This window comes from Ixodes scapularis, unplaced genomic scaffold (assembly GCF_016920785.2).
Source record: "Ixodes scapularis isolate PalLabHiFi unplaced genomic scaffold, ASM1692078v2 PGA_scaffold1__304_contigs__length_218370807, whole genome shotgun sequence".
NCBI lineage: Eukaryota > Metazoa > Arthropoda > Arachnida > Ixodida > Ixodidae > Ixodes > Ixodes scapularis.
In genome coordinates, this window is record NW_024609846.1 from 144,494,470 (window position 1) to 144,518,967 (window position 24,498).

The 24,498-nt window shown below is 46.5% G+C and overlaps 1 protein-coding gene across 1 annotated transcript in view; it reads right to left on the bottom strand.

Moving 5' to 3' along the window:
• Window positions 1–3,200: 3,200 nt before the first annotated feature.
• The window catches only part of LOC8038354 (leucine-zipper-like transcriptional regulator 1), a 55,917-nt gene continuing 34,619 nt past the window's right edge, over window positions 3,201–24,498 (bottom strand). The window contains exons 14-20 of the mRNA XM_040220782.2: window positions 20,560–20,676; window positions 19,391–19,550; window positions 17,972–18,150; window positions 16,338–16,435; window positions 14,294–14,399; window positions 13,557–13,637; window positions 3,201–5,059 (exon numbers count right to left, since the gene is read on the bottom strand). Coding sequence (XP_040076716.1) covers window positions 4,868–5,059; window positions 13,557–13,637; window positions 14,294–14,399; window positions 16,338–16,435; window positions 17,972–18,150; window positions 19,391–19,550; window positions 20,560–20,676 — 933 coding nt within the window. The 3' untranslated portion in view covers window positions 3,201–4,867. The remainder of the gene's footprint in view (window positions 5,060–13,556; window positions 13,638–14,293; window positions 14,400–16,337; window positions 16,436–17,971; window positions 18,151–19,390; window positions 19,551–20,559; window positions 20,677–24,498) is intronic.

Consider the following 24,498-nt stretch of genomic DNA (forward strand, 5'->3'; position numbering starts at 1 on the left):
CGGCGAACGTGTAAACAGTTCTCAGTAAATATTGTATAGAACAAATGAATCGATTGCCTGAATTTGCCAGGCTATATCCAACAATTTAAGAAGTTATGAAACTTTCTGCTTTTCTTTCAAGCAGAGGTTGCGATGTGACAAACTTCTTTGCCACGTATTCAATGGAGGAGGAGCTAAGCGTCAGCTGCTGACAAGCATTTGCTCGTGAGCAACTGTCAAGTCGCACTTGGATAGAAGAGTCGGTATAGCAAGCTTAATGTAGCTAAAACAAATGAGCGGCGCTTTGCGACACAACTGTGCGTGCATACACAGCTAAGACACTACGTCATTTACTCTGGTGAATGCAGAACTTTTCTACAGCAGCCTCCACAGATAAAAAAAAAATAAAAAAAATTAGTGAGGCGGTGAATAGCTTTGACACATGCCCCTGGGCATACCGACTGGGGGGGCAAAGAGGGTGCTTACCCCCCCCCCCCCCCCCCCCCCCCCCCCCCCCCCAGTTCTCAGAGTGGGGGGGCAAGGCATGTATTTTTGCCCCCCTTGAAACAGCCGCCACTGGGCAGGGCAAACAGTGGTTGGCGGCGCCCAACGATACCAAGGGTACCGTCCCCCGGTCTGGGGGGGGGGGGGTCTGGTTTGCCGCCCCACTCAAAAACAAGTTGGTATGCCACTGCACATGCCGCACAAGCTGTAATGTGAAGCTCCGCGCTTGTTTTTGAACATTCTAAAGCTTTTTAATATAAAAAAGCATCCTCAAGATGTTTTTATTCATCAGAAAGACCATTCACAGAAATGCCATAAACGTTTCTTTAATAAATAAACTATTTTTAACCGGCATAGATGCAAACTAACATAGCCACTCCGTGCTTTGACATAGCGCGTCGTCTGTTTGCACCCTACCATCTCCGTCACAGGAGGACGCCCGCGATGTGGCGCCACAAAAACATCTTGCCGCCAATACTCGTTTACACCTCAAGAACTGTAGTAAAAATGTCTGGCCCCTTGCGGGGCATTACTAATTTCCCTCTTTATGTAGAGAATTAAGATATATGTAGGTGTATATTAGATTAGATATCTGTTGTCCTATCAAGACGTACACATTTCAAATGCCAAAAGCATCATTTGTTCCTTCGACAACCATATCATTTAAGAGCTAGGTACTTCGTGTGGCGTATGAACAGTGCACAAAACTCTCATTTAATTCTTGAGGCGAAAACAAGTATAGACATGCGACTGGGTTCGAGACTAAGTGGCAAGAAAACAATGCGTGCGCAAGGCCCGTCCCACCCGTTTCATCCCGTTTGCCCGTTGAGCTGCTGCAAGGCCTAGATATGGCTCCCTCAAACTTTGGTTTTGTCTACCATCGTAGGTTGTCTTCGGTCCCGAAGTTGAGACAAAGAAACCATCTTCCCTCTCTTCAGCGAGAAGGAAGAGAAAGGGTACTACATCCATTTGCCCTCAAACCGATATTTCTGGAAAAGAACCATTATACTCTGTTCACCAGCCTGAGACTAGAAGCTCCACCTTTGACGCAAGCTTTCTGCCCTTGCTAACACAAGTGTGAATGCACAGGCAAGAGCACACAAAGCACTGCAAAAGCCAGCAAGCTTGTGCTGAAAGTGGAGCTTCTAGTCTCAGTGAATGGAGTATATAATGGAATCATTTTGGAAGACAGAGGCATGAGAATTAAGTCAGTCAGTCCATCACCACGGACGGCCTCATAGTTTTTGTTCCATTCAGCTCAGGGCTGGACGATAGTGTATTTGAAACTACACTCGTGGATCTCGTTGCTTGACTCTTGCAAAGAAAGCAGAAATAACTTGCCTTTCGTGTGGGGCATTTTGCTTGAGAACATTTTAATTTTTGTTGTCACAGAGCAGAAGGGTGACGGGATAAAAGCTGTGAGCGATTGCACCAAAGAGTACCCATGTTCCGAGCTTGCAAGCACTGTCAAGTTATGACCAGCATGAAGCGTTATAAAGTGTGCACAGTTACAACTCTTACCATACAATTCCGAGAGATGCCCCATCCCCAAAAGACAACCCATCCCTATGTTTGGCTTGATTTGCTATTTTTCGTAAACACCGAAAGATAGCCTACTTCTAGTAATCGTAGTGTTCACTGGGAAGTGACCCTCACCGCGTTAATAAGTTTGGCTGGGACACATTTTACATCTGCAGTAAAGATACAACCAAAGTGCACTCATGCTTCAGGGGGGCTTCTAGTTAATCAGTGTATATATAACGAAGCTGCACACTTACCGGTACCTATTTTAGACAGGTACAGACCCAGTCCAGTGAACAAAATTGGTGCAAACATAACCTCGAAAAGCAGACAGTGCACATATCAGACATCGTAAAGGTGCTTAATAGAATTCTGACTGGCATTTCTGCATTTGGATGGATGCAGTAGTATTTACAGAAGGATTTTATAGCAAGCTCCAGTGCTTTGCGAGATAGGACATTGTTCCTTTGTCTTGAGTAGGCTAATATTTACATATGGTAAGCCTTGCACCAAATGTAATCTTTAGTCACTAGACGTTTTTTACAGCCGCCGTTTGTTATCAGTATAATGCTGTGTCGTCACTGACATTACATATAAAAAATGGCTTTTGTGAACATCATTATGGCTGAAAGTTATGGCTGCCTTCAAATAAAATGATTTCTGTCTCTACTGTAAATGAGAAGTTTTGCCAGTACACTACCACCCAATTAATGCGGTCATGAATTGTATCAGAATCATGTTTACATGCACTGTAAATGACGTGACTTTTGGAGGACCTAATTTTTGTGACACGACCTAGAAAAATACATATTGCAAAAAATTGGTTTCGCAAATATATTGCTCCACAGTATATAGCATATCGCTCCACATCGCTAAATTCAGAGCCCACGAAAAATTCCGCAACCCACACTTTTTAAGATTTGCGAAATATTGAGCCCACGAACATAAAGTCGTTCAGATAATACGCTATTTTGCAGTTTACCTCATATCTATCCTATATCTAGTTTCCATAAGTAACGCTAATAAATTTGCTGCAGCCATTACCCTACTTCTTTCTAACTTCTAGCTAGGTTGCAATGTGTTTTAATTATTAAATTTTTTTTTAAGTGTTTGTTTTTAGTGTTTTGTTTCATTTCGAGCCACTAAAGAAAAAATAAATGATGATGATGATGATACTTAAAGCAAACAGTCAGTTGTAATATAGAGAAGATTTTTCTTTATTATTATCTTATTAGACTTTTCAAAGAGAACAATGAAAAAATATAGGGAAATGTAAATTATGCACACAAACACTGATGAGGAAGGACACAATGGAATGTACAATAAATAGTATAAATAATATCCGTAAAGCCTCCACGGGTCCTCCCTTCCAGTAAACGAAAGGGCAGACAAAAGCGGACGAAAACAGACGTTTGGCAGCAGTCACCGACCATTAGGGACACAGGGCGCCGACCAGCACCATAATCCTTCCCAAACCAATGCGGAGAGCAAGTCGTCTGCTTTTTGAACAGGGGTTGTGGTGACATCGGAACGATGCCGAGTTCCAATTGACTTTCATTGGAAGGACAGTGGCCTACCCACTGCATTTTTTCGTTTTATTTCACTCAGCCAATAAGAGCTTGGCATTCAGACATCATCGCAACCCCTGTGCAAGCAGACGAACTTGCGCTCCGCATAGAAGCAGACTGCTGGAGATCCCCAGCAGAAACGGTAAGCAGACGACAGTCCCTCCCCGATCTTTGCGGTACCCAGAGCCACTGAACAAGCTACGCTCGAAGTAATGGCTTTTTTTACGGGCGCCGCCATTCCGGTCCTAAGTGCAGAGCCGCCGGGGATCTTTACGACTAAAAATACGGCTTCCCAAGCTTTAGACAAGGAAGCTCGGGCGATACGGTGTTGCTCCAAGGTAGATCGTTTCAACGTTTCTGAAAGACGGAAAAGCGTTTTTTGTGATTTCGAATTAGTCTTCGGACTTCCGAGCACCAAGATGGCCGAGGTGTCGTCACTCTGAAGGCTGGTCCAAGCACTTGCGTCCACTTACGACAGAGTTTTGCCGATCTCTTGCGAAGAGAGTGCACGCCGGCACGCTGGCGTCGTCTACGAGGCGGGCCCTGAACTGCAACTCGCCGGAGCGAAAGTTTCCGAGAATGTATTTGCGAGATGGAACGTATGTGCTATCTGTGGGAAACGGTCACTTGTAACTAGGGTTCCGTGCTTTTGGGGTTCACTGTTCTTCGATTTTTGGGGCATATTTTTGGGGGTTTGTTTTTTCACCACGTATTCAGTGTTTTTCAGTGTCGATTTTCGGTGCCGGACAAAAAGTCAGAATGTGTCGGTGCATACACTGAAGGAAACAAGATGGGGGACGTAGGATTGCCATCCCCCGTGATAGTGCACGTGACCCAAACGCTGCGAATTTGTCCCAGTACCGACGACAGAAGAAAACGAGATCGGGAATTCGGTTTCCCGAGAAATCGGCATCCTTGCAGAGAGTTAAAAGCAGGCTGCGTTTTGGGTCAACACGAAATAAAGCTGTTGCTAATATATACCAAAGGACCCCAAACGTTCGGGGTATGTCGCTATTTTCCGAAAAAAGAAGACCGTACTTACGAGATTGTCGATAGCTTTTTGAGCCACTAAAGGGAAAATAATCCGCAAAAAAAAGTGAGAAAGGTAAGGAAATTGCCGGTGTTACACGACCACCTGACAGATGGCACCGGTGTGTTCTTTAGCTGCAAGAGATCACGAGAGGTTTTAACGCAATTGGTCGTAAGCACTCGATAGTGCACAAACCAGCCGTAGCCTATTCGGTGGCTCTGGCGGGACCGAGCGCACGAGTCCGCTCGACCGCGCCGGGCGACCTTCACTTGCACCCCGCTTCGTGGCACGGACTTGGGTCGAAGACTAAGCTTGTGGATCCTGCCGAGTCGCTGCACAGGCTGGCAGATGACACGTCCTGACACAGCTTTGAGTCGCTCATGTCGTCTGCCAGGGCTTCCAGGATGTCCAGCAGCAGCTCCCTGCTCAGGCCCTGGAGCCGCGGAAGACGGGCCACCTGCGGTGGAACGGAGGTGAGACGTCATCATCCACTTTGCACTTTTCGAAAATTGAACAGCGGGGTGGGGACATAGGTACAGCAACCAGACATCTCGTTTTGCTGGGACAGCACCCGGTACAGGGCTTTGTTCTTGCCATCCCGTCATTTCGTCTGAATGAAGCAAAATGTCCAGTTTTCGTGGGATCTTGCTTACGAAATCAGTACCAATGGAGAGGAAGCAGGGGTTAAAGTCTGGGGGGTCTAGGGGGTCTCGAACCCCCCACCGATTTTAACGGATGGTCTGAGACCCCCCTCCACAGCCCTCGCATGAGTGAAATCAAGAGCATATCTTGCAATAAAATAGCTTGTTTTCAGAAATCGGACATCTGGGGATTAGCAAATTGAGGGTTGCAAGTACAGCGTGGGTAGAGTCAGCAGTGGGGTTTATTTTATGTGCATCTAGTACATCTCGTCAGACCCCCGCCCCCCCCCCCCCCCCCTACCTACTTGTAGGGACCCCTTTCAACTTACGGGAGACTTTAAGCACTGAGCGGAAGAAAACAAAAAAAAACACTTTCTCGTAGATTTTGTGCAAATGTTTTAATATACAGTGTAGACCACATATAGCGTATGTCGCGGGAGTTGCGAAAGTCCGCACTATAAGCGGTATTGCGCTATAACCAAAACATCAATTTTTCAGGCCAAAATACATGCCATGAGACAACTTACCTTTGTAAAACAATTTATTTTATGTTAGATGAAAAATAAAGCCTAGTTTGAGGAAAGTCTATTTCACCAGACTAGTACACTTCTCTCTCAAGTGTGTCAAACATTTTTAAAGAAATGAGCGACTTTTGCCTGGCGCAGCCTTTATTTGGCGTCGCGGGTTGCGGACGGCTGTTGCGAGCGTTCAGGATTGCTAACCCTAATCACTTTTCTCCGGTGATGAAAACGCGTGAAAATTCGCATCCCTTCTACGGTACGCGCCAGTAATACCTTCAACTTGAGCACAGGCATGAAATGCTCCAAATAAGAAATCCGGGCGATGTTCGAAAACACAAATGCTTAGAAAGCACCACTGTAGTCGAAGTAAACAAACACGACGACACGGGCGTTTCTGCCGTCTTGAGAGTGCCGCCGACATCGCCGCACGAATAAGTGGATCTTTCCTCCTAGTACGTGCTGGGTTATCATAGCGACAAACATCGAAAATTCACAGTCAAGGATAGCACTTTTACGGGGAACGATGAGCGTCCACCACACTGTCTACGTCGCCGATCACAACGGACGCCATGTTTGCGGATAGAAGCAGCCGGCCCGCGGCCGACATGCAATGCGCGCGTACACTTCTCCTCGACCTACGATTGGTCTGTTGTTGCGGTTGTTTCCAACGCACAGAGCGGAGGGATGCACAGCACGCACGTGAACGACACGTGCGTGCGTCCCTCCGTCGCTATGGCAACTAAAGCCTCTCTTTGCTTCTCCCCGCTTCTTCGAACAACCTCCTTGCCCCGCGAGTGCCGTTTGCGGCTTGCGCCGTTATCTAGTGTTGCACAGGAAAGCGTGCTCGCTGTGTCGGTTGGTCGCCGCGGTCGGCGGACTGTTACAGAAACCGCACTAAAACCGGTATTTCCCTTCGCGCACCTGCATTTTAAGCGGTATGTAATTACATGGAGTTCTATGGGAGGCGAACCGGTGGTTTAAGAAAGCCGCGTTATACCCGGTCCTCACTATAAGCGGTTACGTTGTAAGTGGTCTATACTGTAGCATGCAAAAACACACTATTCGATATTCCCATCGAGGTGAGCTGCGCTTTTCATAATTCTTTAAGTGTTCATTGCAACAGGTTTGCCCCGTTCAGCACGCTACTTTCCAAGAAGAAAGCAACAACCGCGGAGCTCGGTTCTGCGGCTGCTGCTTCCCCACAGTGCATCGGTGCTCGGTAAGAAGCACACTCAACATGACTAAAACGTTGCGATCAAGACATAAAAAGTAGGGGTGTGCGAATATTCGAAACTTCGAATACTTCGCGAATAATGCTTGCTATTCAATTCGATTCGCTCCACACTTTCGCTGTTCGAAGTATTTGAGTTCTTCAAATACTTCGGAAACTCCGAATAACGCAGAACTCGCCAATTAGTATCAACTCGTGGTCGAGTTCCCTGTCTTGTTTTTGGACTGTGCAATATTGTTTCGAGCTTGGCAAACCCAAAAAGCCAACCTAAGCTCCTTTTTCTTTTTGTTTATATGAAGCACTGGAAAGTTATTTGCGGTAGCGCGATCTGTCCTCTGCTTGCCATGATGTCTGGATTCCGGAGTTGGCGAAGTAGTCATGGCACAAACGCTGCGATAGATTTGATGAAGTTTGCAACGGCACGTGCATCGTCGTGAGCACAAACGCGACGGACCACTCTGACTTCCATAGATTCGGATATGGATTTACGTCTGACCTCGGCTATCGGCGATATCTGGCTCGTGTTATTTTCTGCTTGATTTTCCGGTTCATCAGTGTGCCGGTATTCCTTTTATTTATTTCTACCCGTTTTCACTGATAAAAGTAAAACTTGCTCCCTCTGCCAAAAAAAAAAAAATGTATTCTTAAGGGGGGACATGGCCTCGGAATTCAAAATTTTCAGAAAAAAACTTTTTTTCAAAAATGATATGTTTATGCTTATTAACTTCCAAAGAATGGTCTCAGAAACTTTCATTTATAAGCATGCAGGATTTATCTCAGAATAAATTATTTTTGACCTGTCGGCAGCCCTCCAAGTCAGGAGGGAGCACGTTTTTTGCGTTTTTTATTCAGCGCTGCTTCATACTCGTTTAACCTAGCCAGAACATCTCACCCTCATTGGAAGTGCCATTTACTCTAGATTTAGCCCGTAGAAGCTTTCCAAGTTTACAAGTATCAATGGCCAGGAGGACCCAATACATCCAAACAGAAAAAATTCTGAAAATTTGGTATGAGCAATCTTGCTGGTGGAGACCTGAGACAGGATCTACGATTGGTCCTTCTTGGTGACGTGACATTGTGTCATCTTCAGTAACGCCTCTTTACAGTATCTTTTACTTCCGATCCTATTCCTGCTTTGCTGCTCTTCCTCAGTGTGATTTGCCTCTTAGTTCTTGAGAGTTTATCTGTCAGGGAATGCCTGCTACAAAAGTCAGCGTGCCTACAAACAACACAAACTGGAAGCTATTGCCAGGGGAACAGGGAAGTCTCCAAGGCAAAGGTGCTAACAAAGTGCCAGGTGAAATTTGCCTACCTCGGACTCACAGAAAAGAAAGAAACCTGAAGTTTAAACTTCAAATGCATTTTTCTCAGTTTCACTTTTTGACAGGATATGTGGTATGAGGAAATGTATCATTGGACATTCTGAAAGTGTAAAGATTTCATTCAGTGGTGTCCTGGACTGAAATTTTCTGAGGAACAAGTTAAGGTACTCATATTGTGAAAAAGCTAAATTCTTCATTACAAAAACTGAATATTTTAAAACTCAGAAATTGATTCAAACTCAGTTTGAATCAATTTGAGACAATGGTTCAAAAGTTGACCCTCCCAGGCCATGTCCCCCCTTAAAGGGGCGGTGCAACGATTTTCGGACTTCGGTCAAAGGTTTCTAGAAGTTGTCCTCTGTCACTTCTGAAGTAAAGAACAGAAAACCGATTTCGCCTGCGTGTCCTAGTTGTTGCGTAAAAAAAATATAACGATTGGTATTTCGGGCACCCCTCAACTCACTCCCAGTCTTCAGGGTCACACCTGGTCGCACTCCCAGTGACGTCATTCGGAGTGCCGTGTAGCTTCCCGTGTGCTATCTCGGAGGACGCTTCCCCTCCCTCTCTCTGCTGACATTAGCAGGCGCTATGCTGCAGCTTAGAGCCGAGCGAGGTCACATAATCTTTCCGCCGCAGTTCCTTCGGCTGCCACTTGGGGCTGCAGGTGGGGGAAAAATCTCGACTTTTGCTTTGCGATTATGCAGCGGAATCGCGACACTTTTTAATTAAGGAAGTGTTTTCTCTATCCTTTGGGACACGATAAACAACGTAAAAATGACGAGATGCAAATTCTTTTAATCATAAAATCGTTGCACCGCCCCTTTAATTTATTGCTTTTTTGTGCCACCCTCTATCGGCAGAACTAGTGCACACGGAAAGAGATGCAGTGATGTGATTGGCGTAAGCCATTTTGGAGCACCTTTCGGAGACACAAATGTGGCCTTTGGAGCAACCAAAACAGTGTTTTGGAGCAGCAAAAGTGGCTTTTGGAGCAGCTATTCTTAGAAAAAGAAAAATATTTGTTTTTAAGTGCTGTACAAATGAAAGGAACTTTGTGTCGTGTTGTGTTCTGATGTGACTTGTGACGGTACTCGCTGCTTGTGGTTTTACTGCTGAGACATTTTACAAGTGTACAGCGGTGTAGGCACTGCCGAGCAATTCCGAAAAACCTTACTGGTTCCCGACGTGCCAGATTTTCGTCAAAAGTAAGCAAACATGAAACAATGGATTGCAAGCGTCCCGCCTGGAGCCTCTGTCACGCAGTCTTGTTCGCATGCACGTGAGGGTAACTTCAGCAGGCTTGCAGTTGCGCGTGCTTCGGCGCGCGAGCGGAGACAACGGCTGTTCGATCGAAATTGAAACCTATGCCACTCCGCTCCATCGCCAACAGATTCCCAAATTTGAAGGTAAACATGTTCGGCAGATATCTGCCTGGTTGGGTGAATTTAAATGTAAAGAATAAAGAAATACGCCAACCAAAAAGTCGAAAAATTGTCCCAACGTTTCGAAACAGTTCGTTTCTTCCTCAGGGGCGACTAAACGGCGACTAAAACCACTTTTAGCAATCAATATTTATATATACATTATTTACATATCAAGTGCAGATTGCTGTCACGGCCTTCGGAACCTAGCCGCTCAACTTGCTCACGACGGGGGGACGGCAAATTTGTATGCAAAATATATCTGTCGATCATACGACAAAAAACAGTAGAGCGACGCGTGCTTGCCAGGCCGGCAAACTAAAGCCCCTTCATTTTTCAAAAGTAGCGCAAGGTGCATCGATGCATGAGGCACGTGCAACGTGCAGCCCTTGGGAAGATCATGGCGGCACAGCGCAGTACTGAGCTGGATTTCAATTGTTATGTTCTTCCCAAAAGTGGCGCGTGGCACGTGTCTTGAGCATTTTCACAACAATGAATGGCACCACTTTTCCCAGGAAAGAGGGGCCTTACGGCAAACAAGGTACAAGCTAAACACACACACACACACAAGAGAAAGAACCTGAGCGCATTGATGCAAGACTTCGCGAGCCAGGGTCAAAAGTTCTTGGAGCGCTTAGTGCAACGAATGTAACTCGAGAAAAACAAGCGCGCAGTGCGGGTTCAGCGTGCATACATTGCCTTCTTTGTTTTAGCTCCTCTTCACCAACTTTCTTTTACGGCAGATTTTTCACGTCCCTGGGTCCCTCTCGAAAGCAAGCCTAGCGAGAGAACCCTAGGTAATCAATACTTACACACAGCAGTCTTTGAGTTAAAAAGGGACTTTTATAGTAACGTATGATTTAAACAAGAACAGGAATGTTGATAAACATGCGGCGGTATTTAGTTTCATTTTAGAAAGCGCCATATCTGCACGACGGGGGGACGGCAACATCCTACTACGTCGCGCGACCACGGTGACAGGAAGGCAGAGACCAAATATGGTTTTCCAACGGCCGTTGCTTTCAGGAGCGAGTGCTTCAGCTCACAAAGTAACTCCCGCTGCGCAAAAACGTGGTTTCGTTTAACAGCATGACGGCATGGCTGGTACCCGCACGCTAGCATCGGAGCGTCTGCGCAAACCCGCGTCTATCGTTAAAAATATTAAAAAAGACGAAGACGAGACCCATGAGACGAGAGCGCGAGACGCGACGACGGGAAAGCTATGCAAGATTGGATGGACAACTGATGCAGGGTACTTTGTGTCGGGCGGCCGCTTTCGCCACATAACACATGCAAGCTCAATTACGGTACTCAGTTTAAATTCGGTTTTGAAAGGCGACCAAAATTCGTCCTTTGGCGCAGGCTTGGCGCAGATTACCCATATTTTGGCAAAATGTAGCAGGATGTAGCAGGGCTAGCCCCTTGGTGCAGTTTGGCGCAATCGGCGCAGCAATCACATCACTGGAGATGGCGCAAAGTCAGAACGGCTGCATGGTGCAATCGCACAATCTCCCAAAAAAATTGGGTTGTGTATATGTTTATACAGCTTCGAAAATAAACACATGATCCCACTGAGACACTTGCCAAGCATCATCGAAGACCACTAAATCAATATTTTTTAGAAAGGTATAAGGCAGGGGCAGTATTTAACGGCGTTCTGTAAAAATGCTAGATTTGGACGTGTTTCCAGGTTTCGGTTTCTTATCGGAGCACATCTCTGCGCCTGCAGTCCTTCTCCCAGGTGGGCGTGGTGCAAAGTCACCGCCCCGCCTTCCTCGTCGAATGGAGGGAAGCATGGCGCACCATGTGTGGCACGTATCGGTCACCGGGGAGCAGGACCGCGGGCACAGGGATGCGCCCTGATAAGAAACCGAAACCTAGAAACGCGTCCAAATGGAGCGTTTTTACATAACACCGTAAAATGCTGCCCCTGCCTTTTTTTTATTATATAAGGGGTGCATTTAATGGTTTTCAATGATGTTTAGCAAGTTTTTAACTGGAACTGTATGTCTATTTTCACTAATTAAAAAGTTAATTATTTTGCTAATAAGTGTGTTTTTGCAATTTTCGACGTCCACCAAGGCTGTTAGTTTGTTTACACAAAGGGTTTCCTTTTATCTCGAACAGCATATGCATATTTTTAGGGATTTTTGAAAGCTTTCGCAGAAACACCCTGTAAGTGTTGGGCAGAGATACCCAGACAACCTGCATTACTCATTTGTGATTAAAGAAAAGATACTTGCGTAGATCAAGAGTATTTAAAAATCCCGTCGACTAGATATAGCTCGGCATCTCATAGGTTTAATTCTATGACAAAAGCGTTGTTTCCTTGCTTTCTCAATGTAGACACTGGGCTCTCTCAGGCCAAAGTTGAAAAATATCGTTAGATTAAAGTGTAGAAATGGACAAATGGAAGCTTGGGAGCAACCTTAATGAGTTGAGCTGGGTTTTCGTTTAAGCATGGTGCAATAGTAGAAGGCTTAGGGAAACTATCTAATCTTCAATTAGAAAATATTTGGCCACAACCACTTTTCACTTCAAATTCGCTTCTAACCCAAAGTCTACTCTCCCGCATGCCTACTTCCTCATTACAATTGATAAAAATAAACAAATTGTGAAAATGTCACCTCCCATAGGGTACAATTTCGAGCTCCTTATTGCGCCTCCATCTGCCAATACGCTTTGTGTGCAAGATGTGTGCACGGGCAGGGGACGTTCTGTATTACCATATTTGGCATGCTTTAGTTTTGTAGAGTAGGTGAGGAAGGTGCTTGTGGACTCAACAAAAAAGTCCGGAAAAGTGGGGTTTCACAGTGAATTGATCAGAGTTTACAGCACTGTATCGCTAATGCTATAAAGTCAGCGCACTGCATCAACAAGGTCAGTGCTATTATTAGCATAGACTAACAGCCCTGAGGTAATGCCGCGGTACATGTGTAAACAGGCGATGGCGTACGGGGTGTTTCGCCAATGACCGAGAAGAACTTTTTAAGAAGAGGGCACCCGATACAAACGAGTTATTTCATTGGGACAATTTTGTCGACTACGGCGGACGACGGGGTATGAACAAAAAGTGGTAATTGGAGTTTTTCACTAAATAAATAAATTTTGCTCCCGCCAAATGAAAAATTTATGGCTGTACGAAATTTCTGACAAATTATTAGAAGAGGGTTTAATCCTTCCGGTTCACAAAATATATAGGGTGGGGGGAGTCTCTGGTTTACAATTTCAGACTAAGGGTTGAATACGCCCTTCACTCCACAAAGCTCATTTAGTTCCCGAGTATAGACCAATTTGGGAAAACAAGCACTTCCAATATTTCTTTAACCAGCCTTATTTTTGTGACCAAAGTGCATTCTAAAGGCTTTCTTCGGTTATTTTTCTCGAGCCGGTATAAACAGTTTACTGGGAAACGGTAAATCGGGAACTATTATTTTGAAAACCGGAACCCTGAAAAACCGAAAGGGTTTTACGCTTTACTGCAGTTATCGTTAACGAGTGATTATTTTTTTAGTTTGAGCCTTTGCGTAAAAGTGCTAGCGCAAGTTTCATGCTATCATCTCTTGCTGATCTACGCGATGCACTCATCTTTCCTAGATGCTGAAATAGTAGTTGCCCTGAAGCAGCTCTTTCCCACCTGTTTGCACATTTGTCAAATTTTAGTCAACAGTTCCTTGAAGCGATACAATCCAACCTCCAATGCTGCACGGCCTGATACGCGCTTCAACAGTGGAGGCAGCTTTATGCACCAAAGCAGAAACAGACTGAAATCAATTCCATCCTCTCAATAAGCTCGACGGAACAAAGTGGACGCTCACTTTTGGATAGTGGTGGACAATGAGGCTCAAGGCATGCTTCTTCATGTCTGTGGCTTGGATCTTGTCAGCTGCCTCTAGGATCTGTGGGGAAGAAAAAGAGTGAGCGCAGTGAGCTTCAGGTCAGCCAAAAACACCACAACCCTCGTCTCCTCACCTCCCGAGCAAAGGTAGGATTCCGTACTGAGACAGCAAAAAAACGAACAAGTGCTACGAGATACCTGCATGCATTATGCGCAGCTTATTGTAGTCTATCATCTTTTGCAAGTTTTTACTCTTGCTTCTATAAAACAATAAAAACAAAAAGACAAACTGAACAACTTGTCATCCGACAGAACAAAATTACGGCAGTGATGCACTGTAAAGAGAACTCAAAAGGAATCCCTCATGGAGCCCGAGAACGTCAGCCCATGTTTCACCAAGAAACTCTTAGTTAAAGGTAAGCTGCCATTTCAAGAGACTCCCGACGATATTCCTTTTCAAGTTCTTTATACCAGCCTCTGCCATTTTTGTACTCTGTTTGGTCTTCCACACTGCGGAATAGTGTCATAAAGGAAGGTGGCATCAAATTCTAAGCTTGCACTTCCATACGCTGGCCCTCCGACCATCTGAGCACTGCAAGTATGCGGGACATTTCCACAGAAATTTCTCTGCAGTGGACGACCATCCCCGCAAAATAATGCCCAACCATTCCCGAGTTTGCTTTCCACCAAACCATCTCGAAGAGTGAAGACACAGACCTGAATGACGTTTTCGAAGGTGACATTCATCTCCAGGTTTTCCTTGCAAAAGGCTTGAAGCCGGTTGTTGGTGAACCCATAGAAGTAAGGCGCCGAGAACAGGTACCTTTTCAGGTTTGCTACGTTAAGGAGTAACAGCGAGGCAGCCTGAGCAACTGAATCGCCTAGGCACATTGAGCAGGCCTGTCTTTGTAGGCTCCACATACATTGCCATGCTAAAGTTATATGGATGATTGAGCTGCTCATGAAATCACGATGTGTCAATGAAGTGTCGATTCTGCCATGACATTGCAAAATGTCACATACCCTATGTGTCCCGTCTAAACATTTAATAAATTTTTGTTTTCTTTTCTTTTCAGTGTTTCTGTAGTTGGGAGTGAAGAACGGCGCTTTCCATATAGAGCCGACTACATTTTGAGTGAGGGAAGGACGAAGCCTTGTAAGATTCCCCCCATGGCTATGTCCCTGACCCCGAGGATTCTGGAACAATTATGTATTGTATAGGTCCTCGTCCCACGCACGCCGTAGGACTGTGAGGATTTTGAGCTATGCAGCTCCTAACGATAAAACCCCAATGGAACGCTCGCACAAAATTTGTTAAGATGACACACAGCGTAAATTTGTCTTTTCTAGATTTCACTCGATACCCTAACCTTACTCCAAACTTCTGGGTAGTTGCTACACTTCTAATGTAATTGTAACGTGACAGTTACTGTGAGCGAGCTATCACTCGTTTTTCTCTTAGAAATCAAAAGCTGCCGTCAAACTGCTACCATGGTCAAACGGCTCATTCATATCACCAATCGAAGCGGTAAACTTTTATGCTTGCCAATGCCCAGTTCAAATAAAATGCAAAAAAAGGTCGCTGCTGTGTCTGTACTAACTGTGTTCCAAAGCTAACTATATATGTCACATTATTTTGTGTCACAAAAGAACCAAAGATCAAAAATATTTATGGAGCATCGTGCCACACTTTAAAATAGGGGCATGGCTGGGGCGCTGATCTCTCAGTGAAAATCTAGTAGGATGAATAAGAATAGAGCAAAAAAAATGAAAGCCGTTTACAATTCCCTGTAATGCCGGTTAGAGCGCAGCTCTTGAGGAGAAGGATGGAAGCGTGTTGAGGGATAGGTGACTCCTCGAGGTCACACCTCAGGGGTGGGTCGTGTGACAGCAGGGGGATCACGTGACCTCGGGGGAAGGGGGGTCACGTGACCTCGGGGGGGTCACGTGGCTTCAGGGGGGTCTTGTGACCCCCCCTGAGGCCACGTGACCTCGGGGGTCACGTGACCTTAGGGGAGGTTACGTGACCTCTGGTGGTCACGAGACATCAGGGAGGTCACGTGTCCTCAGGGGGTTACATGACCTGAGGGGGGTCACGTGACTTTGGGGGGGGGGGGGGGGGGGGGGGGGGGGGGGGGAGGGGGGGTCACGTGACCTCGCGGTTACGCCGACGACGACGCCACTCAAGCCGGAAATGGGCCCCTAAGAGCTGTGCTCTAAAATAGCCTAAACTTCCCAAGGTGTTTCGTCCAATGTAGGCAAGCTTTCTCCTTTCCTTTCGATTCACGTCGTCATGCAGGACGCTCCAAAAATAAACTCCTGGACTGATAAACTGTTCAGTAAGTTGCATTCTATCTCCCAACCACAATAGAAACTAGAATGTCATGACGAATAAACAAGGTCAGTGCCGAATAAGAAAGCGAGCTTCCGTTTTTCCAATTTACATTTTGGCAGAGACCTACTTCCTTACACGAGAATTCTAGAAAGAGAGGTTGTGTTCATTATAAACACGTCGGAACGAAGCAATATATTACATTATAAATTCTAGCTGTCCCAAAAAAGACTGTCTGTCAAGTATCTATCCCTCGTTCTCTCACCCATCCCCATCATTGATGTTTAAAAAATGCTACAGTGCCACCAGCTCACCCGTTTTCTCAACCCTAGCTATGCACCTGTGCACCAAACGACCACCGCGGTGCTTAGGGAAATGGACTTAGGAAAAAGGCGGAGATAATGAGAAAGCATGAATGTGCAAGGATACAGGGAGTCTTCGGGAGGCATCGTCACATCTCCGTAGTAGATGTACCTCAACAGCGTGTTGAAAGACTGCAGGGACGGAATCATCTCCCCGATGGCAATCTGCGATCAGCCAGTTGCAAGGCACAAAAGATTGGTGTGACACAGGTTACAACACAAAGGAGAACTGCGAACAATGGCAATCACTAGGAACCGTTTGTGCACTCCCGCAGTTCAAGGCAGTACTTTGTTTTGGACGACTTTTTGGCCGTTCCTTGCTTTCCATGTAAGAGCAAGAGTCCATAAAAGAGAAACTCCCGCAATTTCAGCCAGATGTCGTGACACACCTAAAAGCTGCCAATTGATGACAGAATACCAGAGGCTCGGGGAAACCAAAAGGGAGACACACAAACATTTCAAAGTTTTTCGTAGTCTCGGGTATTCCACCACGAATCCACACAATTTTTCCCGTTTTTTTTTGCTTGTAATGCTAATTGGTGGCTTACATGACAGATACCTACATTGAGTAAAAAAACCTTCGAAAATTATCGTAAATTTTATCGCTAAACATTAAACCTCGAGGACATAAAAACGAGACAAATATTAAACCTAGTAGAGGTTCTCAGACGAGCGATCGGCAAGATAATATCCAAAACGCGCAAAGTACGCTCCAACTCGTTGGCCAGCAGTCTCGGCGAAAAGGGTGCACTCCAAGTGAAATAAATCTTCGGCGGTCCGTTGTTAATGCCTGCAACTCTTCTACCGCAGTCACTGACGGGGCAAAAACGACAAGGAAGAGCTTCGGTTGGCCCGCCTCCGGCGCGACCTCGGCACCTTTGACGACGGCGCTTGGGCGTCTAGTGCATCTTTGACACACGCACGCGGCCAGAGCGTGGTGAAAGGCGTCGAGTGCATGCTGGAGCTCAGGCCTTCGAAAGACAAGCCCCACTGCTCTCATGCTGTCAGCGACTACAGTGGGTAAAGCAGCGCCTCGATATAGTGAATAGGAGGTGGATGGTTCCACGTCCTGCGAAGGCATTAGTTTTGCACTCTGGTTTGCCCTTTTCTCGGTGTTCCTTGAAGCTGTGCCTCCGCCTCGGTTTTCTCGAGTGGCTCCGTCGCTCGGGGGGATATGCGCCGATGGAGTCGGCCAGTTGCCGGATAGACTACTCTACGAGTTCTGAACATCCAAACTTCTTTCCGACTCTTTGGCGACGTTACTGTTTATGGAATCGACGCCCCTGAATTGTGGAACCGATGACTGGATCTTGGACGTGGTGCGCGAGGTCCTAACAGCCATTGATTCCCCATGCTGAGCTGTTCCATACTATATGAAAACAATAAATAAATAAAGAACAAACCCAGACCACATTTCTTGGCCAATAAAGTACTACTATACTTACCCAATTCAGATGCGCATCTTCTTTTGAAAAAAATACGCCAAAAAAGAACCTGCGCGTTGGAATCGGATATGAAACCAAACTTGGGGGTACCTTAGAATCGCAATCTTTTGACATAAAAACTGGGGGCACATAATAATCGACGGTGCGCTAGAATCGAATACATGTGGCACGTGACCAGAGATGAGCTCTGGCGGCACGCAGAAACTGTTAGGTGGCGTCCGACCGACAACAAGGAAGGGGCCCGGCTGGTGCTCACATTAACGGTGTTGTGCTCAGGCATGAAGGAGCGGAACATGGCCTCGAAGTAGCTGCAGCGGGCCACCAGCACTGACTTGTGGGCTGGGATGGGCTGCCCGTCCAGCAGAAGGGTGATGTCGCAGAACTCCCGCCCCACCTCCCGCAGGAAGCTCTCCATGTCCTGCTCCAAGGTCGTGCCTAGACAGACACATGCACCTCACGTCACAAGTCCACTTTAAACTTACTAACGTGATCACTCCAACTCGCGGAAGAGCCACAATTTTGGAAGATTAAGAGTTAACAAAAATGGGTAGTGCTGTTTCAAAGGGCTGAACTTTATGGCGCACCGTGCATTCACGAGGGCGCCCATCAAACCATTCGGCCATTCTTGGCCGCGACACGATCACATGGTCGTGTTGCCGCGGGGGTCGATCAGGAACTCGAATTCGGCTCCCGACGCGCCGCTTTCTCTCCTAGCCACTGGAGGGCGCTGCAGGCACCCCCGTGGCAGGCGAGGAGAAACCTCCTCGCCCATCGAGAGATATACTCGGTGGGGCAGGGGGCGAGAGGCCTCTAAGAACTCCGGACGCAACCGAGACGCAGGCACTGGCAGGCAAGTGGGTGGCGGCCGGATCTAGGATATCGCGGGACGCGAGGCCTAAGGGCCTTCTTTGTGTTTAGCGTTGGTCTTAATGTGCATTTGTAAATATTTGTGTAATGTCGCGTGTATTTGTAGTTTAGATTAAGTGTTTTGTAGCGTTGTATTTTATTGTACCAATAAACGGAAAGCGGAATCCCGCTCCCGTGAAAGAACCAGGCTGGACTCGGTTTGTTGACGGACCACGTGGGAAATGGCGAATCGGCGGCGGTACGCGAATTCCTACTACTTCCAATGGGGTACCCAGCTTGCACCAGCTCCAATGCAAAGATCATAATAATTAAATCAATGACTATCGCTATCAATTGCAATCAAAATCAAAAGATTTTTTTTACTCTTTCTATACAAATAAATATAAGCCACTGGATAACCGCACAATGTCGAGCAGCATGGTGAGAGCTTCAAGAACATGTTGGAAGTGGGCCCATTATCTTCAATTTTATCTTGTTCAGCAGCAGTGGCCGTTCGAAAACTGGTAGGTTCAAGTTACCCCCAAAAATGTGGCAGAATTCATAACTGCGAGAAATGCCGGTATTCAACTGTCTTAGATCAGTGGAAATACGAAGTGTACACAGTTCGGTATTAACGCCAACAGAGGGTTGGCATGTCTAATGAGTTTACTTGCGTAACATATGGGTGTCAAGCACTGAAATTTGCAACGAAGTTGACCCATAGGCATATTCTGCCCAGCTAAATCCATTGGCCACATTTTTATATAAAAAAAAAAGTGAGACATGTGAACGGACAAAGGCTGATCATGTGTCGGAAGCAAGGACCCACCTGTGTAGTCGAAGAGCGGCTCCTGGAGAGAGCGCACGGAGGGCATCTGCCTCCTGCGGATGATCTCCACCATCAGGGGCTGGGCGATGGTCTCAAACTCTTTGCTCATCACTATCTGGTTGTACGTGCTCTCCTTCACTATGAACTTGAGGCAGAACTCCTGCAGGCAGCAGCACTGCACACTGTCATCCCTCCCTACTTTGCTCAAACTGTTTTCACACTTTCATTCCTTATGGTTTCTGTTCTGTAGAATGAGCAGCACCGATTTATCAAAAAATTCTTTTATAAAAAGAACTTCCATCTTTGCCTGCCTTCCAACTCTTGTAAAGAGAGCTGATAAATCTGGTTAAAGGAGAAACATCTAGCACTAATTTGCCCCTTTCATTCCGGCAAATTAACAAATTTACAGAGGTTTAAAGGCACACGAGAATTCTTCGCGCAAATAAAAATTACGTTGAAACTCGCAAACTTCGAAAAACACAGTAGTATAGGTCTGTCACGACTGATTCGCAAAACATAGGGGCTACGGATATGAACGGTTCCGCGGTAGTTTAATAGCTCATTAATAATATAGCTTCATAATAATAATATTAATGTTTATTTCTCTGGTGCCCCAAAACAACCAGACGGCCTTTGCTTGGCTTTGCTTGGGTGCACCAACGCAAACACGAAGCAGAAAAAGCAATCAGGCACTTCACACAAACCCAACACAAAACAAAATTACCAGCCAAAAAAAACAAAACAAAAAAAACTATGACGCAAGCACAAGCTCATTCAGCTGATGGCGATACCTTGAAACGAGAGTAGATCAGTTAATGCGAGATGGCACAGTGTTGTTATCTAGCGTCTGTATACGAGAGTGGTCAAGGTACCTATGCAGTTTGACTGCTTACCGACTTTTTAAAAAGAACAAAACAACTTTCAATAATTTATGTGCAAGTTTCTGTCTGCCCTTTATAGACAGACCTAGATCTGAAGGAAATGTTTGCCATTAAAAATGCCCACCCAGGATGTCCACTAGGATCCTCTGAGATCTTCTAGATGGAGCAACACAACAATGTCCGCTTGAAGTGACCACGGGACGATTTTTGGCTAAAAAGACTGCCACGAGGCGACTGCCAGATGTGCCTACGCTTACAGACACCTAAAAGCGCAAGCAGACGTCGAACCTTGATGAAATCCAGACGCAGGTCTGAGGCATTCTGGAGCGCCACGAGCACGTTGCGGTGGTTGATGGCGGCCTCCAGGTACTGGACGCACAGGTGCTCCAGCCGCCGCATGTGGAACTGCAACCATTTGTGGGAGCACTCATTTCATAAGTGAGGAGCCGGGGTCTCGTTTTATGATGACGGCCATTATAGGGACATGCCAGCGATGTTTGTGGCATTGACACTGCACCGGGCAGAAATCTCCAATTCCCCTCTCCGACGACACGTGGCAGGCGAGCCCGTGCACCTGTAGAGCCCCTTGATGCTTTTTGAGTTTTAATGCAGAATATGTTTTATGAGGAGCTTTCTATGGTATAATTGTCATGAACGAGCATCATACCGGGCATCATAGCGAGCATCATGAACGAATGATACGCTGGGAGTGTTACGAGCGTTAAAAAGTTATATGTTATGTTTATATACAAAGTTCGAGCAACTCCCGGAATCTTGGAGCGACTTCCGGCCAGCTACATATTTGAAAATCATCCCTTATTCGTTGTATATTACTTAAGAACTTCCAGTTTTTGCCGGAAAAACCCTTTAATAGGATGAGACACACATTATTATTGCTATTTACAGATTTAAAAATTTGCCCTGCTAAGGTGAAACAAATATTTTGGTTAGCTAAAGTTTTTCGCTCATACTTTGCTCTCATTAGTCGGAGGATGGCACGCTGTTGTTCCAAGGAAATTGCCTTAGTCTTCCCTGTCGAGGTGCCGCAGGTGCCGGGACTCTCCATCGTTCAGTGGCAATGATTCGCCAAATCGGTGTTTGAGCGATTTAAACGTTTGCGCAAGAGCGACCACACTGACCAGCGACGCCGACACGGAATTTGAAGCGAACGAAGAACAAAGAAGCAAGCACGGCACCGAGTTTGCACTCAAGCTCGCCTTTCTTTGGTACAGAGTCTGGATTTAACAGAGGGGGCAACGACTCGATCGCGGTGACATGGTTTGTGGGCCGCGTTTACAAAACGAGCTGCAGCCTCCAAGGAGTCAAAACTCAAAAGCGTTCACCTTCCGCAAACGTGTCCGCCTCTCCACCCAGTTTCCTCACCACACTGGCCATCAGGGACGGCGCCAGGATCTTCATAATGGGGGGGCAGTGGGGAGGCGAACCAAATTGGGGGGGAGGGGGGGGGGGAGGGGCGGTTGCTTTGCGGTGCTGTCGCCCACGGGCTTATGCAAGATAGCTTATGCGGTGTGCTCATTGAAAAGGGAAATGCGGAGACACGAGGAGGAAGACGGGGGGGGTGGGGGGGGGGGGGGGTATCACAGGAGGGACCTCTGCCCCCTGTGCTCAGCCTCACAACCAGGTTTTGCTTCCCTTTCTGAGGCAGTGCGGAATTCCCCATGACCTCGACTTCAACTAAGCTCCCCTTCGTTCACGTCTCCGGTCTCCGCTGAAGATAAGCCCCACAGAGCGGAATACGGAGAAAAGCCAGCAGGCGTCACAAAGGGAAGCTGCTTTTTCTAAAGCACTTGATAGCTTACTCGCCCGCGGTTAGGGAGACATGAAGGCACCCTACCCGCGGTAGGACTTCCAGTAGCTGGAAGTTAATAGAAAAAAAAAAAAAACGCATGAACGGCTCTAAAGTCTGGACACTCGTTGCACTGGGTCTTCAAGCCGACGTCGTAGGAAATTATTTGTATATAAAGCTGCTTCATCTTGGGGTGGCAGAAGAAATTTTAGGGGAGGCGCCCGCCACCCCTCGCATCCCTTTGGCGCCGTCCCTGCTGGCCATGCGACAACCAAATGCAGGCGTACTTGCGGCAATCTGCCCAGGAGGCGTCTGTCGCTAAATTGCAAATGTTCTAATGGTTGGAGTTGCTCCCTCCTTTTAAATCTAGGCTCTCCCCGTCATCTCCGCCGGTACGTTGTCGCTAGCGCACTGAACGCCCCTATCGGCATGCCACTTCGGTTTCTCAGTGTGCGACGAAGAGAAGTCACTTCATAAGGAGCGGGGAGCAGCCGACGATGCAGGCGCTGCCACCGGCGGCCTTTTCAGCATCGTCTGCGGCCCGTTCTGGATGGCTGCTCGGCCGCAGCAGGAAAGTGCGGCGGTATGAGACTTAATAAACTCAGAATTTTACTTTTTTTTTTAAATTATCACGAAATTTCTCTTCGCTATATCCACAGGAGGCACTCAGTTTCCTTTGCTAAAAACAGACACAAAAGCATTGAAAAAGTGCAAGCAGGAATGGGAAATTCCTGCTTGCACTTTTTCACTTGCACTTGCAGGTTTACAGGAACCTCCCTGAGAAATTTTTCGCAGACAATGGGAATCTAGGTGCCGTTTCACTGCTACAGACAACGTCCAGCCATTGGGAATTTAGGTGCCATTTCACTGCTACAGACACCGCACAGCCAATGGAAATTTAGTTGCCGTTCTTGCCGGCTTCACTTCATGAGACCAGATAATGCTTTCGCATTAAAAGACAGTTGCACAAGAGCATGTTCTTTGTGACTGACAAGGTGCCCAAATTGGCCCAATGCCAAGGTATTGTCACAAATAACAACTGATGAGGCGATGATAACTGAAGGAATTAAACATTTAATGGGGCAAACTTGTGCTCAAAGCAAAAAGGGAACAGAAGAAAACAGCAGAGCGTCGCAGGCATCGATGTCGGCGAAACCGCAGGATCGAGCGCTGGGGCGAGACTGACTCCGGCTCGCCACGCGGAGCACCTTTTGTACCCGCGGGTTTCTTTGAAACATTCGGCCTAGAATGTTCGACGCGTAGAACATTCGTAACTGGATCGAACGAGAAGGTTCTTGAACTTACGAGAACGCCAAGTACTATAGTCGGATGCAACCTGAGAACAATCTTTTAGCTCCACCCACAAGCCCATCGCGCCCATCTGAAGTGCCTCCGCCGTCGAGAAAGTAGTTCGCTAGCAACGTTGCTTTTTCTTCCTCCAGGAAACGTGTCTTAAACTGCTACAATATTTATTTAATTCATTCAAGACATTTAAATAAGTTAGAATATGTTTTTGTCAACGAAATAGCTGTTTAGTAAAGAAAGAAAGTCATGTCCAATGTATCGCCTTCCCCATTAATTTTCTGTCCAAGATACTGTCTAACATACCGTCTTCCAGCGTCTTCCAGTGCTAAGCCTCGCGCCCGCTTCGAAATTTTCGTTGGCGATAGCGTCGCTGGATTCTCACGTTGTCGCGCAAAAACTGCTGCAAACGCAAGCCGATACCATTAAGATTTCGTGGCGTAACCTCGGGCACGTAAAACACGGTGCAAAAAAGCAGAATAATTGTCACGAGAAACTAGCGTCGCGTTGCTAAGGCCAGCAGCCATGTTGAGCTTTTTTTTTTTTTTTTCAAAAGGATCGCGATTGGTCCACGGAATCGTGACGTCATGAAAACGATTGGCTGGCGTTTCTCGGCGTAGGATTACATTTTCCTCTGAGAGGCATTTCCGGTTTTTTCTTAGCTTGCAACCGACTATAGAAAGAATACATAAAAGAAGATTCCGCTCGCTAGTATCGAACCCGGATCCTTCGTGTGACAGCCAAGCATGCTAACCACTCAGCCACGCACGCGCTCGCTCGGCAACGTATGTGGCAGTATTTGCCAACGCAATCATCGTTCTTCCCGTTTCCCCAGCATCGCTCCCCATTGCTTCTTCGCTCGCTCGTTAAGCCTTGCTGACTCTTTTTTTTTACTAAGACAACATAGCAGTGTTACAAACATACTTTCAAAAAACAAGCGTTTGTGCTGTATGCCGATCGGCAGTGTTCATCGAGCGAATGCAAGCAACAGACTTTGCAATAGTCAAACATTCTTTCATGAACATTTCTTGCATAACACAGTAAAACTAATTCGAGTTCCAAGTTTAATGTATCTCTTGTGCAGCCGCGCTAAATATGTAAAAAAAACAAGTGGTTTT